The following is a 16,892-nucleotide window of genomic DNA, read 5'->3' as shown; positions in this document are numbered from 1 at the left end:
TTAATAGTGCAGACATCTCTTTACGAACATACATATGAACCTGACAAGATTGTTGTAATAATTTGTAATGATACCGATATAATCATAATAAATAGGTTTGTTCCAACTCGATACAAAACCGTTCTTGAATCGTTACGCGCATGCGCAATAACGAATAATTATGCGCAGTAACACATTTTTCGTTACTGCGCATACTCGTAACCGTTCAAGAACGGTTTTGTATCGGGTTGGAACAAACCTTATATTGACGCAACTCTCTGCTCCGGACAATAACATATATTTTGAAAAAAAAAGGCGAAAAAGGACAATCTATCTATCTATTCTAGTTGTAATAGGTTTAAACATTCTCATATAAGAAAATCCGTTGGGTTCTTAATTATTTTTACTGGGTGTGATACAACTTTTTAGATCTGATAAATATTTTTTATGACGAGAATGCTAACAAGGACGACATCATGAAAAACGGATATGATACCATTGTTGCTTTGTATTCTGCTGCAATTGATGTTACATATAAAAAAACACAATAACATATTGACATTAAATGAGTTACGATTTTTACAATTTATAAGAAATACAGGGAAAAAAATTGCGTTTATCATCAATTACAACACTGGTTAGGTAAAAAACTGGATGCTACCCATACCCAATATGGATAGAAAAAAACTGATGGATTTTGAACCCATTTAAACCTTAGATTGTTTGATTCCTGAAGTGATATTAAAACAAATAACATGTAAATGTTCAACGGGTTGCAAAAGTACAAGATGTGGCTGTAAAAAATATGGTAGAAACTGTACGGATCTTTGTACAAACTGTGCAGTGGAAGAAGAGGAGAAAAAATGTTGCAATCGCGCTGCAGTGGTTCTTGACGATGTCAAGTCAGACTTTGTAGACGATGAACTAACTGTAACTTGCCGAGAAGTTTAGAAGTTGTAGATGTTCACTAGAATAATCAAATTAAGTTTCATAAACAATGTTTTATTTTTTCTTTTTATACTTATTAGATGCCTACCTAGACAAATAATAATAGCTTCTTTCAATTAAATTATAATAAAACAAAAGGACTTTTATATACTTTTTAATTATTGCAATTAAAATAAATAAATAATGTATTGTACTAATTTATAATTATCTTATATTTATATAAAAAATATACTTTATTTAATAAAATTTAAAGAATTTTTACGAAATACTCTTAAAATTCAATAATTTTATAGTATAATTGAATCAATTTATTTTCACGGGATTTTCCAATTTTCCCGGAAGGTGAAATTTGCACAATTTTTATTATTTACTTGAGCTACCCCAGTTAAAATAAGAAGGTTGCGCGTGCTATGGAAGGTGATAATTGATTGCAGTTTTTTTTCCAAAAAAGGAAGCGAAGCTCGAACAGTTCCCACCTTCACTTTCGTTGGTGGTGTTTCACGAGTACCGTCAGTTAACGACACCATTATAATAATAAGTGTTTATTATTTCACTGCCTATGCAATCTATACACTGGATCATAAAATATAGATTCCCATAAATAAAATATGTTCAATTTTCAGCTCTTAATGTTCATAAACAAGGCAAAATTGATTTATTAAAAAAATACTAACTTCATTCCTATTACTCATATAAAATTATTTTTTCTTTTTTAATATGTATTTTTTCATCAGCTTTTTAGTGAGCCTACATGCCAGCGTGTGACATAAAAATTGTCAAAGTTATTCTAATTGTTTATAACCTAAAAAGTAGGGCCTTTTTCAAACGGTTTTTTAATAACAATTTTAATAAAATGTTAAATTTTTTTAATATATCTTAAAAATAGAGTCTCGAATAACTGATTGCGATTTGCTAAATATCTCTAGAGTCACTGTTAGGGCAAGAACAGTTGTATAAACAATTGCTCTCTTGGATAAACAAATTGAATAACTTATAAACTATTTGGTCGATCTGGTTGAAATTTGGCACACTTAAATAGCCTATTAAATAGCATAATTTAAAGTAATTAAATTATATATCATTATGCAAAAAATAAAGTTATTAATATTTATAAATTAGTGCAAAAATGAGGATTTTTTGCAATTATCTCGGTCAATTGTTTGTATATTTCAATATGTGTCCCACCAAATTAAAGAACTTTTTAAGGTCTACAATATTTATTGGAAACAGTTTTCTCTAAGATAAACAAAAAACGTTTTATCGTCAAAAAACTGAGTTTTTCATTCTTTGTAACTGTTTAAAAAAAAGAAGAAGAAAAATTAGCTGTACGTCTTCACGGAATTATCATCAGTTATCACTCATCTACCGTTTAGCACCTTCAAAACGCTGCTTAACATTTTTTCATGTTTTTTTACCTATTAACTGGGGTAATAATGAAATGTACCACCAGTGGTACATGTACCACAGATTGAGAACCGCTGGTCTACGGTATTACGGTATAAGTGTCCCTCGGTTCAAACTGCATTTGAATCAAGGGACACTTATAGTCAGTGACATTAGAAGTGTTACACCCAGACGGAATCATTTCTTGAACTTAATTTTTTGGCATCACAATGACTATATTTAAAGCAGGCTATGATAACAATGTCAATGTTTTATCTTTTATAGTTTTTGTAAAAATAAAGTTTTACCATTAATTTTGATCACTTTTGACTTTTTTAGACGTCAAATACAGTCATCTAAAAAACAGCTCCTGAAAATTACTATTTAAATAGTGAAATAATATATTTTGGGCTTGTAAAACTCGATCTATTACATCCTTAATAGTTTTTTATTGCCAGTGACCAAGAAAAACCTAGAAGTTAATTGTATTTGAATCTATTTTACCCCATTTGGGGTTTCCGTTTGGAGACGTCAATTAGAAGTGACAAAGTGTTCAATTATTAAAAACTTTAAAATTTAATATGGACTATGCAGGGAGACCTCCAGATAAACCTCCAGATATTAACAGGATGGATCAAGATAATAATATAGAGAAAAGTGACATCAATATAAATAACACATGGGACGGTAAATCAAAAAATAAAGGAGAAACTGTAAGTAATAAATCTGATAATTCTACAGACAATATAAGAGAATATTTCCTATATCAGAGCAGTGACGTAGGACCTTTCCATGCATATATAGAAAATAATACTCCGAACTTTAAAGGTCAGCTTAATGCTATCAAAATTGGCGACATTATACTCTCTAATTTTTCGAATTTAGATAACAAAATTACTAGTATTGATTCAATAGGCAAGAATAGAATTAAAATTAAATTTAAAGATTATCAATCAGCCAATTTTTTAATCAATCAAAAAGCTTGCTCATTGTTTACAAACAACAATTTAGATGTTTACGTTCCGAAGTTTATACTCCATAGACAGGGTATAATTAGGGACATAGATATAGAATTTTCAGAAGAATATATCAAAAATAAAATTAAACAATATGATATGCACTGTAAGTTCGAAGTAGTTTCGGTTAGAAGAATAAATAGAAAGGTAGAGAAACATATCGAAGATAAAACAATAATAGACAAAGTTCCAACAAAATCATGTATTGTTAATTTTAAAGCACAAACTCTTCCTAAATATATCACAATTAATAAACTGATCAAAGACGTTGAACCCTATGTTCAAAAAGTTCTATTATGTTTCTCTTGTCTTCGTTTTGGACACCTTGGATTTAATTGTAAAGAACGTCCCAGGTGCAACAAATGTCATGATTTCCATAATACAAAAGATTGTACAGTAAATGAATATACTCCAACTTGTTTCAGCTGTCAAGGTAATCATTTGACTACACACCTAAGTTCATGTCCTGAATTTTCTAGACAGAAACAAATTAAGAATACGATGTCAACATTAAGTCTAAATTTCTTTGATGCATGTAAACAAATTCCGAAAGTTTCATATGCCAATATTGCTGCCAGAAATAGTAGTTCTTCCTTGCCAACCAATTCTAATCAGAATGAGCAATCTTATCAAGTAATTCCAAATCAATCAGCTTCATCCGCAAAGAAATTCTCCTCACAAATGTTCTTCAGTAGTAATAACCCAGAAAAAATAAATTTTAAGCGACACCGGCCAAGTTCTCCCAATCCTTTGGAATCAGCTAGAAAAGAAATACTTTCTCAAGAAAATATTCCTAGACAAAAAGGTGGTATTTATAATACGTCTAAATATACAGAGCATACAAATACAACAAACCTGCAAACACAAGGAGTACCATCACAATTAAATAATGTAATTTTAGAATTGGTTCTTAATATAATTAGTTCATTAAAACTCACTGAAAATTTAGACAAATCAAAAACATAGATTACACAACATATTAATAAATACTTAAGTACGGCAGCGATCTCACAAGAAGACTTACTATTTCAAACATCATGTCAGACACAACTAACCCTATAAACTTTTTACAATGGAACTGTCGCTCAGCAGTTTCTAATAAACCAAATTTAGAAGCCTTACTTATTCAAAAAAATGTATATGTAGCCATGTTATCAGAAACATGGTTTAAACCAGAAAAAATTTATAACTTCTCATGATATAATTGTTTGAGATCTGATCGCCCTGATGGGTACGGAGGCACAGCAATTTTAATTAAAAATAAAATATTTACAGAAGAGATAAATTTATTGGATAATTATAATTTTACTTATAATTGCATAGCTGTTAAACTTTCGTGTATCACGAAACCTATACATATAATATCCGTATATAAAGAACCAGGTATTAGAGTAACGGTTGAAGAATGGGTCAATTTTTTTCAACACATTCCTTCTCCATTCATCATTGGTGGAGACTTCAATGCTCACAACATGGCATGGGGTTGCGAAAATAATGATACTCACGGTAAAGTTTGATTAGAGGCGATAGAACAATGTAATCTATTATACTTAAATGATGGTTCTCCAACTCTTGCACTAACTTCCAGCCCAGCAACAATATGTACCCAGGACATTGTATCTAAATTAACTTGGTCTGTTATTCAAGATCCACATGGTTCTGATCATCTACCCTTGATCATAGCCTTGGAAAACTCGGAAAAAGCAATACAACCTGGTGACAATACACACAAAAGATGGAATTTACATAAAGCAGATTGGAATTTGTATTCATCGAACTTTTATTCGGGAAAACAACCACAAACTTATGAAGAATTAGTTACCGAAATAAACCGATGGGCAACCATTTCAATTCCAAAATCATACAACAATAACAAATATCCTACAAACAAGCTACCAAAACCATGGTGGGATAATAACTGCGAATCAGCTGCAAATAACCGCAAAACAGCATATACACGTTATAAAACAAATCCTAATCTTCACAATCTAATTGAATACAAAAAATTAGATGCCTTAGCAAAGAAAACTTTTAAAATTAGAAAAAAACAAACTTGGACAAATTACTGCGCAAGCTTAAACTCCAACACTCCAATCAGCGACGTCTGGAAGAAAGTAAATCGCTACAAAAACCGAAAGCAGTCAAATCAACTTCCGATAAACACCGAAGCTGCATGGATAGAAGATTTCCATTTCAAGATTTCACCTCCTTGGGTTCCAAGTCAAATAAATTAGAAAAAGTTACCATACCAAAAGTTACCGTACCCAGAGAAAACTTCAATCTAGAGAAACCATTTGAATTATGGGAATTAAATCATGGACTCAAGCAAAATAATAGTTCATCTCCAGGGATGGACTATATATCATATTCTATGCTATATTTTCTACCTACAGAATACAAACTATCATTACTACAAATTTTTAACACTATATGGCAAAACAAAAACTTAATTCCCAAAGCATGGAAGGACTATATTGTATTACCTACAAAAAAACCAGGAAAACCAGATAACAAAGTTGAATCTTACAGACCTATATCTTTAAGTTCCTGTATACTAAAAACTCTAGAGAGATTAATCAAAAATCGGCTTGAATACTGGCTTGAGTCCGAAGATATCCTTCCCAAATCTCAGTACGGCTTTCGAAAATCCAGGTCTACAAAAGATGTTCTCACTTCCCTAGTCTCTTCTTTACAGGTCAATTTTACAAATCAGGCGTCGACAGCTGCAGCATTTATAGATGTAACTTCAGCGTTTGATAACATCAATTTAGACATTCTTTATAAAAAATTTGTAGATCTTGGAATGCCAGGTAAAATTTCAAATTTCATTGTATCCTTGTACAAGAATAGATGGACTTACTTAAAAATAAACGAGAAACTTTTACCACCCAGGTTAACGAGTATAGGTATACCACATGGTAGTATTTTAAGTCCACTTCTTTTTTCATTGTACAATATAGATTTAGAACACATAGTACCTCCACACTCTAATATTTTACAATTTGCAGATGATGTTGTGTTGTACACCTCCCATTCTTCTCTAGACATTTGTAGACGTCAACTTGAATTTACATTAGATTGTGTAAAAAATGATTACCATTCTCTAGGTTTATCCATATCAACGACAAAGACTGAAATTTGTTTTTTCTCCAAAAAACGCCAAATTCCTCAAGGCACCTTCAAATTAGGTAGAATAGAATTTCCAATAAAAAATTTTGTTAAATATCTTGGGACGTATTTGGATTGTAAATTGTTATGGAAGGATCAAATTCATTATATTATAAAGAAATCAGAAAATTCTATGAATATCCTTAGAGCTTTTTGTAGAACCGGTTGGGGAGCTGACCCGAATATTGCATTGCTATTCTATCGCTCAATGATTCGACCAATTTTTGACTATAGTTGTCATTTATATGGGTCTGTGTCAACAGGATATCTTAATAAAGTTGAAATCCAAAGGAATAAATGTTTGAGACTCTGTCTCGGTTACTTAAAATCTACTCCTATTACTATTATTGAGATTGAAGCTAAGGAACCACCACTTACTCTACGTAGACAGTTTTGTACAGATAAGTTTGTAGCTAGAGCTATTTCAAAAAACGTCAGCTACTTAAGGACTATACGTAACTTGAATATATTAGATTTAAGCCACAAATATTGGTGTACTAAAAAAACCCCATATAAGTTGAAAGCTATAGGAAATTGACAATGTATGAACACCAAATATACAAAAATAAAATACCTCCAATTTACACTAAACCTCCTGAAACTCTCTTTTCCAAGATAATACAAACAAATTACATGGATTCAAACCTTCCAGGCAGTATTATCAACAAAATAATTAAAGACAAGTGGCCTATGTTTCAATATATTTTTACTGACGGCTCCAAAATTCAAAATAGAACCGGAAGTGCAATATATCACTGGAATTCTGAATACAAAGAATCATGCCGATTGCCTAATGAAGCTTCGATATATACTGCCGAATTATCAGCTTTATTACTTGCGCTAAAATATATAGCCTCTGTTGGTATGGACAATTATATCATTTTCACCGATTGTAGAAGTATTGTGGACAAACTCACTTCTATCCAATCGAAAAAAAGTCTAAACCACATTGAGATAGAAATTAAGAGTCTATATTATGATATTACTTCCTCGGGCAGTTCAATTATTATTTGTTGGGTTAGAGGACATTCTGGAATATTTGGAAATGAAGAAGTCGACAAATTAGCTAAATCTGCAGCTTTAACCAAACGAAACATAAACAACATACTTCTACCAGTAGCCGATATAGATAATATCAGTAAAAACCATTGCAAACAAAATTGGCAACGTGTATATAACCAAAGTACAACGGGAATAAATTTTAGAAATTGCCAACCACTAATTCCCAATGAGAGATGGTTTAAACAAGAATCAAATAGGCTATTTGTAAAAACAATAAACAGAATGAGGTCAAATCACTCACTAACCCCAGCATACAAACACAGCATAGGTATCAGTGATAACCCATATTGCGCCTGTGGTGGAATGGGAGATCTACAGCACCTCATATTGGAGTGTGGACAGTACAGACAAAATATTAAAGTAATGTATGAAAAGTTAATTGATCTAAATTGTCCTTTACCTGTCAATTTAAACGAAATTCTTTTTCCAAAAAATAAGCAGACGTTAAAATGTCTTTACGAATATGTCACGTCCTGTAAATTTAAATTTTAAATAGGCTTAGATAATAAAATTAAAAATTGTAAAAATATCACACAAAATTGAAAAATGTATCCATTAATATATTATAACACCCTGTAAATTTAGATAATAAGTAGGCTTAGATAATGACTTAAAATTGTTATTGTAATACCATACAAAAAAAAACAAATAGTCTGGCTAATTGGCTATGTCAAAGCCATTAATAAAATAAAAAGAAAAAAACCTTTAATTTTTTTTGTGACAAGACCAATTTATGAAGACCGGTTGGTACAAAAATTTTTAGTTATTATTCCTCAGTCTAATTGTATTCAGTGCAAAAATATGCCTCAAGTACGAAGACACCAAAATTACCACCATTTTAGCGATTTTGACAGGGGTAGAGTTATTGCCTAGAGATATGAGTTTGTCGTATCGCAAAATTGCCCGTCGTGTTAATTGTACGCCAATGACAGTTATGCGAGCGTGTCGTGTGTGGACAAACGAAGGTAGAGGAATACGACGAAGACCAACTGGTCAACCGAGGCGTACCACAGGGCGTCAAGATAGACTTCTGGCTCTGCGAGACCGTTTTGCTAATACGCGTCAAATCGCTGATCATTGGTTTGGAGTAGATGGTAGAATATACCTGCTGGTAGACGTACCCTATACCGTAGCATTCGAGCCTTTGGACTGGTTTCATTCAGCCCACGACGAGTGCTTCCTTTAACTGCGGACCACTGTCATCAACGTTTGAATTGGTGCAGAGAACGGTAGAATTGGATGGTAGAATGGCATAATGCAGCATTCACCGATGAATCGCGATTTTGTTTAGGTATGAAGATGGTCGTAACGTGATAAGACGCCGCAGTGGAGAGCGACGAGAAATAGAGTTTACTGTTGAGAGACGTCTACACAGGACAGTTGGAGTAAATGTTTGGGAGGTTATTGAATATGATAGCCGATCACCACTTTTGTTTATTCGAGGCAGTATGACAGATGCGCGTTATGTTGATGAAATCTTGCAAACCACTTTACTGCCTTATCTAGATGGCCGTCGAAACGCCCTTATTCAGAAAGACAACGCGCGTCTTTATATTGCTCGTGGAACTATGGACTTTCTCCAAGAAGCTGCCGTTAATTTTTTGCCGTGGCTACCCCGGTTAGTGGGTTTAAATCCTATCGAACATATGTGCGATATGATGGGGAGAAGACTTTGTACCATCATCCACAGACTCTGGCACAGTTAATCCATGAAATTAAAGTTGCTTCGAACGAGGTGCCACAAGCAGACACCGATCATCTCATTTTGTCAATACCTAGAGGTGTGGAGGAGTGTATTCAGCAACGGGGTCGCCAAACACATTATTAATTTTTTTTTGATTACATGTCAATAAAAGGTCTTGTCAATGTAATCGTTTCAATCTTGATGAAAATGTACCATGTTCCCAAAAAATAAAAATCCAAAAATAATTCCTCCTGGGTGTAACACTTTTAATGCCACGTAGTATATTTTGTTAAGGATTCGCGTTGTATGTGTACGTAAGTGTCTATTACTTTTATTACAATTTTATATTTACCTGCTTTATAAGTCCATCTAAGAACACATCTTTCGCATTGCAAATTTGGCAGTCGAACTTTATTGAAGACTGTATTATCTTCCCCATTTACAATATACTTATCTGAACCATCCTCCAGTAGCAAATCTTCAAAACAATTATTGGGTTCTGGAGCATCAAAATCTTTGAGTTCACATAGACTAAAATTATGAATGAGTTATTCAAACTATTTAGCAAATGACGGTATTTTATTGATGCCAGTTATAATTAATATACGGGGTGTGCCAAAAAGGTGGGACGGTCAAATATATCGTGAAATTTACTTCGGATCGAAAACTTAAATAATTTTTTTTTCAAAAATATATCGAATAACTCAAAAAACAACTCTCTAACCACCACTCCCAGGGTGGTGGAGCGAGTGACAACTTTGTAATCTTAAATGGGAACCCCCATTATTTATTGCAGCTTTGGATTCCAAATTCAAAACTAGTATCTTTTATTGGAATCATGTTAAACAAACTTGAAGAATCGTCTATTTTTATTTACAATGGAAGTGTGTTCTAATACTTATCATAATGTGGAAATGTATTCAGTTTATTTTTTGTTTAAAGCTTTTTAATTTTTTTGAACCTATAGGTTCATTTACACGTTTTTAATACATTAAGTATGGTTTAAAAACAGTGGTATTTGCTAATACACACAAACTATGCATTTGATCATGTGATGATCTTAAGCAAAGTTGTTTTGAATGAAACTGAGACGGTTTCTGAGTTGGTACGGCCAACCTAATATTTTGTTTATTATTTTCGACAATTTTTTTTAATTTAAATTCTATATGACATAGCTTAAAAATACATACAATTGTGTATAGCTTGACTAGGAAAATTTTTTTCCACTTCTACCGAAATTATACTTTTCCGGACCTGATTGTAGGGAGAGAAGTCGTACTTTTCCTCCCTAGGGAGTAAAAGTAAAAGTGACGTCATGGTATGTCATTGATGAAATAACTTATTGACGCCCTATACAATATTGTGTATGATCTATTACGTAAGTATCTATACATTTCAACGTTTATTAATAGAACACCTTGTATTTTGCAGAATGGAAAAAAACAGTAAATTGTTATTTTGATTTACCAATGTTTACATTAATAATTTGACTTATATTTGACAGTTGACAGTCCTGCTGAAACTGCTTCTTAGTTTAAGTTTTCTAATAAATTGTGTTAGTTACAAAAATAAATTATTTTAAAATGAAAAAATGACTTGTAATTTGAGGAAGGTGGAAAAATCATATGTATAACATGGGAGTAAAGTGCCTTTTCATCCCTTGAATGATTACTGCCCTCCGCTACGCGTCGGGCAGTAAACTTCATTCTCGGGAGGAAAAGTGGCACTTACCTCCCTTGTTATACAAATAGCTATTACCTGTATTTAAAATTTCCTAGATGATTAGCAGTTATCTTGATTTCAACATCAATAACTGAACCTGGTTCATAGGTCTTGACGACAATCCCTGTACCATAAAATCCGGTATTTTCGTTTTTCTGAGGATGAGGATCTGTATACGGATCTCCACATACACCACACTTGCCACCATTCAGTTCATTTTGGACCTAAAACATTTTTATATTAATTTTGGCTACAGTTGCAAGTTTCATGATTTTTTGGGATAGGTACTATTCATTTTTGATAGTTGGCATTCATTGGTGCAACCATCCATCCGTTTAATTATCCATTCACTTGGGTAGATTTGATTCGATTTTCACTGAATTGCATACACGGAATGCATGGAACAATATGTAAACATACTAGCTATTGTAGAATCTAATTGTTTACTAAAGTTGCAAATAAAATAATAATGAAACATTAAACTAAGTCTTACCAAAATGAGATTTTATTTATGAAAGTTACGAGAATATAGCTTTTAAATATTAAGGACAAAAATGATAAAAATATTTTATCTACTCTATGTCATATTATGTATAAGTTTTTAGTTTGTGAAAACTGTCATTATAGATAGCAGTGCGTGAAGGATTTAAAGTGTGCATGAAGTAACAATGTATTTTAAATTTTCTTTTCGCACTGTTTTTTGGCACACTTTCATATAATCAATTATCCTTAACTTTCGCGTTGTCATAGTGATGACATACTGAGCAATAAATTACAACAAAAGTTTTGACAGTTTTGTGGTTTGAAAGAAGTTAGAAGTTTTAAATGTCAAAGTTCTAAAAATTGTAGAATAGAAATGAATTCCAGTGACGAAGAGTTACAGTTTTTTGTTTTTTTTTATCGTAGATAAACTATTGTATGAAACTGTGCGTGAAGTACTTTTTGCGAACTTACGCGATGTATAGCACTCGCTCCGCTGCCGCTCGTGCTCTAATCATCGCGTGCGTTTGCAAAAACCCTACTTCACGAACTGATTCATAAATGACTATTACAAAACCCCATATATTGATACTTAGTTTAGAAAATGTATGTATGTGTTTAGCTGATACATTATTAATACCATTAATAAAGCATAGTACATTACTAATTTAAAAAAAGTTTATATACCTATTGTATGTCTTGACAATCCTACTTACGAATTGGTACTACATTATATAGTACGTAATAGTTATTTATGATATAAGTGTTAAAAGTACACGTTTAAGGCACGCATGTGAAAGTTTGCAGAATGAGCGAAGCGAGTTCTGTAATTCACATCAGTGCCTTAAAAATGTACTTTTTAACACGCATATACAATATTTTTTCTACAAACGTAATTACAGGACAATATCTTCAAAAACTTTTACTTGAACTTGACTGACATTCCATTTTTATATTTTTTGACATTACATCAAAATTGCCTATACACTGCAGTGCCTTAAAATTTTTAAAGCACTAGTGCCTTAAAGTAGCATTTTTAACGTTCGTATGGATTGCTTAAAATTGCATTTTTAACACGGTTGTAGAAAAAAGATTTAAAAAAATAAAAAAATAAGTAAAAACACCAAAATGAGACTAATAATACAATAGTCAGACCAACAGAAACATATGCAGCAGAAACTACAAGCCTTAATTATAAGAAAGAAGAAATATTAAAGGTCTTCGAAAGAAAAAACAATTAGGTATAATGGTTAGGGGATCCACGAGAATCAACGAAAACGAAATAAGACGACTAATAAATTTTTAAATATATAATGTAAGTACTGAAAGGAGAAAATATTTTAAGAATAATAAAAGAGTGTGCAACAAACGCACCTCTAAGAAGATTAGCGATATGGAAACCAGAAGGAGAAAGACCAAAAAGGATACCCAATATACGATGGAGTTACCAAGACGAAAGACGTTTAACAACACTTGAAACAAAGAACTTCTGCTTCCTCTTTATAAGCAATTCTGCTGGTTCACTGGCGGATAGATAACTCTATAAAAGATTGCTCTCTTCCTATTTTGACCACATATGTCTCCCCCTTTCTGCTTTTGTGATTATTCCATTCTTTTTTATATTTAGTGTCCATTCGATTATACACTGTATGTTAGAATATCTTCTAATGTTTTCAGTCCTTCTTCGATCTCTCATCGTATTCCCTGTAATTCTTCTCAGTACTCTCATCCCCACCGTTTCCACCAGTCTTTGTGTTGTAGCTGTATCGGGTCTTGTTTGTAATGCATAAATATGTGATTATTGGTCTTACATTGGCTTTATAAATTCTTGGATTCATCTCAGCGTTTTAAAATGACGGTTTCGCCATATTCGCTATCCCGATGGAACATTGACGTAACTGCAAATTTATAGAAAATGAGTTTATATCGTCAATGGGTCCAAACTTGGTTACCCCATTCGGCAGATCGCTGTCAGTTGTTACTTTAGATATAAAAAGGGAAAGATTAATTCCTGTAAAAAGAAAGTTATAAACAACCAACGTGGACCAAAGATGGTGTTTTCCAAAAAAGAAAGAGTCGGTGTTCGTTCGAATAGTTTTTACTGAAATACCAACTGCGTAGGGTTTACTCTTCAAAAATTCCTTTAGGTGATAACAAACTAAAAGATTTGAAACAATTGCTTTCAAAACATATAATTCCTAGATTTTGTAAAGCCTTTTACGATTCAATTTTTCGTTGCTACTTTTTTTGTAATTCCAATTTTATTTTTAAGTTCCTTTTTACTAAAAATATTTGCTTTTACTACAATTTTTTCAATTTATTTAATAAACTTTTTCAATGACTTTTTGTCCTTATTTCCACGCCAACTTTCAGAACTAGCTAGATAACCAAAAAATTTACAAAAGGAGTATGTCTGTGGAAATTATTTAGAATATTATATGAAAATTTAGAATTTAGTTTTAAAGATATTATCTTTAAAAATAAATTCTAAATTTTCTTTCTCAAACTAAATTCAAAATTCTTCATTTTTAATCCCTTTTGATCCCCAATTACAATTACGTCATTGTTGCCACAAAGTAACTGTGGCAACAATGACGTAATTGCAATTGGGGATCAAATTTAGGGATGAAAAATTAAGAATTAATTTCGAATGTGTAGTAGAGTTGAAGTATATCACGGTGGCAAGGTATAACTGTAATACTAATCCAGTATCTCCATTATGGTTCATTGCATGAGGCATTAAGTAAAATAATTTTATATTTTCGGCTCTCCTGAAAAGTTACACTTTTGTAGTTGGGTCATTGTTCCATCGGGAGAGCGATATAGTCTTATTGAGACATCCTACCAATATATTTGCTTTTTGTACTTGATTTCTCACTTTTTTTTCCTGGTTTCCGTAGCTTGACAATGTAATTCCAAGGTATTTTATTTCCATTACTTGTTCAATACTGACACCATCAATTTCTAATTTATACCTGATTGGTTCTTTACCGATTACTACTGTTTTAGTTTTCTGAGATGAAATTGTAATATTGAATTCTTTTGCTTTTAGGTTAAATCTCTGTACTAATTTTTGCAGACTATCTTTATCTTTATCTTGCGCTATCAATATTGCGTCATCTGCATAACACAGTATATTTATTTCTTTGTTCCCCATTCTGTATCCTCTTCCTTGGTTAACGTTTTTGATGATTTCCTTTACGATTAAATTGAAGAGCATAGGACTCGATTAGTCTCCCTGCCTTATTCCAGTGCTTATGTATATAGGTTCTGTAAGTTGTTCATCTATTCTTTGTTTTTGTTCCATAGTTTTTATGACAGTTATCTAGGGAAACTTTTCTATTATGCAGAAGATGGATTAAGTACATATTTGAGTCTATTATTCTTTAGTTAGTATAAAGAAATAAGTAACTGAACACAGATGGTACTACTGGGTGGAGCAGTTTTTAGGAAAATGGTTAACAATGTCAGAAATTGTCAAGTCCTGTAACCAGATATATCGAATGGAAGATCAATGGACTGATCAGCTGGGGTAAACGGATGTAAAAATGGGTTCGAAGAGCTATAATTTATTTAGAAATATATACTTTATAAAAGAGATATTTATTATCAGGTTGATGTAGGTAAGAAAAAAATTGCAACCGTTCGGAACAAAACAGACAATAGAGGAAAAAATAAAAATTTAATGCCTACATGTTAAAAAATAATACTTACATAAGCTCCACCACAAAAAGCTTGGTTATCATTATAATTTATAGGTGCAGTTTTGTTAAACCTCCAGAAGGAACTCCTTCCTGGGGGATTTAACATCATCCCATGTCCAGATATCTTTGCGACTAGATATATCCCAAAAAATAAAACCACTTTTAGTGTCATACTGATGTCCTGTTCGATGACTTATTTTGGATAATTGTAATAAAAGATAATATGAAACTAATAAAAAAACAGGAATATGTCTGTTCTCAATTGATTTTTATTAAGTTTTTAAACGGTATTTATATTAAATGTCCAATAATAGTCCAGGCTGTATCGTCGCCCCCGTTAGTTAAATTGTTCCGATTTGTTTTTGCACAAACTTACTCAAAAATAGGTCCTTATAACAAATCCACAAGGTGCCAGGCGGCACCGTGGTCAAAAAATTGTTTTAACGATTTTTTCTAACAAATTCACAAAAACAATTTTTTCACTTCGGACAATTTTTTCTAGGTCACTTGGGTCATTCGGAGCAAAAATGGCCTCTTTTGGTTTTTCTCCAAAATTGATTGTTGTTGAGTCATACGCGATTTAAAATTTGAAAAATGCGAAAATTACCATTTTCAAGGCTTATAGTCCTGTCGCCAGGGGGGGTACAACGGCCTCCTTAATTCAGATGGACTTACCCAAGTTTTTTTTATATATTTTGACCCGTAGAATACGAATTTTTTGGGTAACAGTCGATCCGGATGTCGATAAGATTGTTATAGACAAAGAACTTGAGGAATTACATAACAGAGATTTCTCGCAAAACAAAACGTCTTTTTGTATTTTTTGGTTCATTTTAAGCAAAAAATATTCCTACAAGTTTTTTCGTAGAATGCATAGTTTTCGAGGTAACCGCGGTTGAACTTTCAAAAAATCGAAAAATTGCAATTTATGAACCCGAATAACTTTTGATTAAAAAATAAAGTAGCAATTCTGCTTAGCGCATTTGAAAGTTTAAGTCAAATTATATCGGTTTTGATTATTTGCATTGCTAAAAATTAATTTTTTTATAGTCAAACTAATCTATAAACACATAGTGTTTCCCGTGCCTAATACATACGTTTTAACGCATGCTACGTAGAAATTGCCTCGCTTGCACTTGTAGCTACTCTACCTACTCGTTCGATTTTAAATGAGAAATCATAGAAAACATCACTCACATACTAGGTGTTTATAGCTTTATATTAACAATATTAACAATAAAATAATAAACTTATAGCAATGCAAATAATCAAAACCGATAAAATTTGACTTAAACTTTCAAATGCGGTAAGCAGAATTGTTACTTTATTTTTTAATCAAAAGTTATGAGGGTTCAAAAATTACAATTTTTCGATTTTTTGAAAGTTTAACCGCGGTTATCTCGAAAACTATGCATTCTACGAAAAAACTTGTAGGAATATTTTTTGCTTAAAATGACCCAAGAAATACAAAAAGATATTTTGTTTTGCGAGAAATCGCTGTTATGTAATTCCTCAAGTTCTTTGTCTATAACAATCTTATCGACATCCGGATCAAATGTTACCCAAAAAATTCGTATTCTGCGGGTCAAAATATATAAAAAAAACTTGGGTAAGTCCATCTGAATTAAGGAGGCCGTTGTACCCCCCCTGGCGACAGGACTATTAATAACCCGGCTAAAAATTATTATTATAAAAATCCGAAAGTCACCAAATCAAAGTTTAAAGCACCCCTACTAGGCGAAGCAA

The 16,892-nt window shown here is 32.1% G+C and overlaps 1 protein-coding gene across 3 annotated transcripts in view; it reads right to left on the bottom strand.

Annotated features, from left to right (window-relative positions):
• LOC126890433 (uncharacterized) overlaps positions 1-15,414 on the bottom strand; it is an 84,306-nt gene extending 68,892 nt beyond the window's left edge. For 2 of the 3 annotated variants that reach the window (XM_050659360.1, XM_050659359.1), the window contains exons 1-3: positions 15,157-15,404; positions 10,999-11,186; positions 9,593-9,771 (exon numbers count right to left, since the gene is read on the bottom strand). In XM_050659360.1, the coding sequence (XP_050515317.1) occupies positions 9,593-9,771; positions 10,999-11,186; positions 15,157-15,318 (529 nt within the window). In that variant the 5' untranslated portion in view covers positions 15,319-15,404. Of the gene's footprint in view, positions 1-9,592; positions 9,772-10,998; positions 11,187-15,156 lie in introns of all 3 variants that reach the window. The other variant, XM_050659357.1, reaches the window with a different exon arrangement.
• Positions 15,415-16,892: the final 1,478 nt, after the last annotated feature.

The sequence above is a fragment of the Diabrotica virgifera genome, chromosome 8 (assembly GCF_917563875.1).
Source record: "Diabrotica virgifera virgifera chromosome 8, PGI_DIABVI_V3a".
Lineage (NCBI taxonomy): Eukaryota > Metazoa > Arthropoda > Insecta > Coleoptera > Chrysomelidae > Diabrotica > Diabrotica virgifera.
The sequence above is the reverse complement of the archived record's forward strand: the minus strand, read 5'-3'. Positions and strand labels throughout refer to the sequence as shown.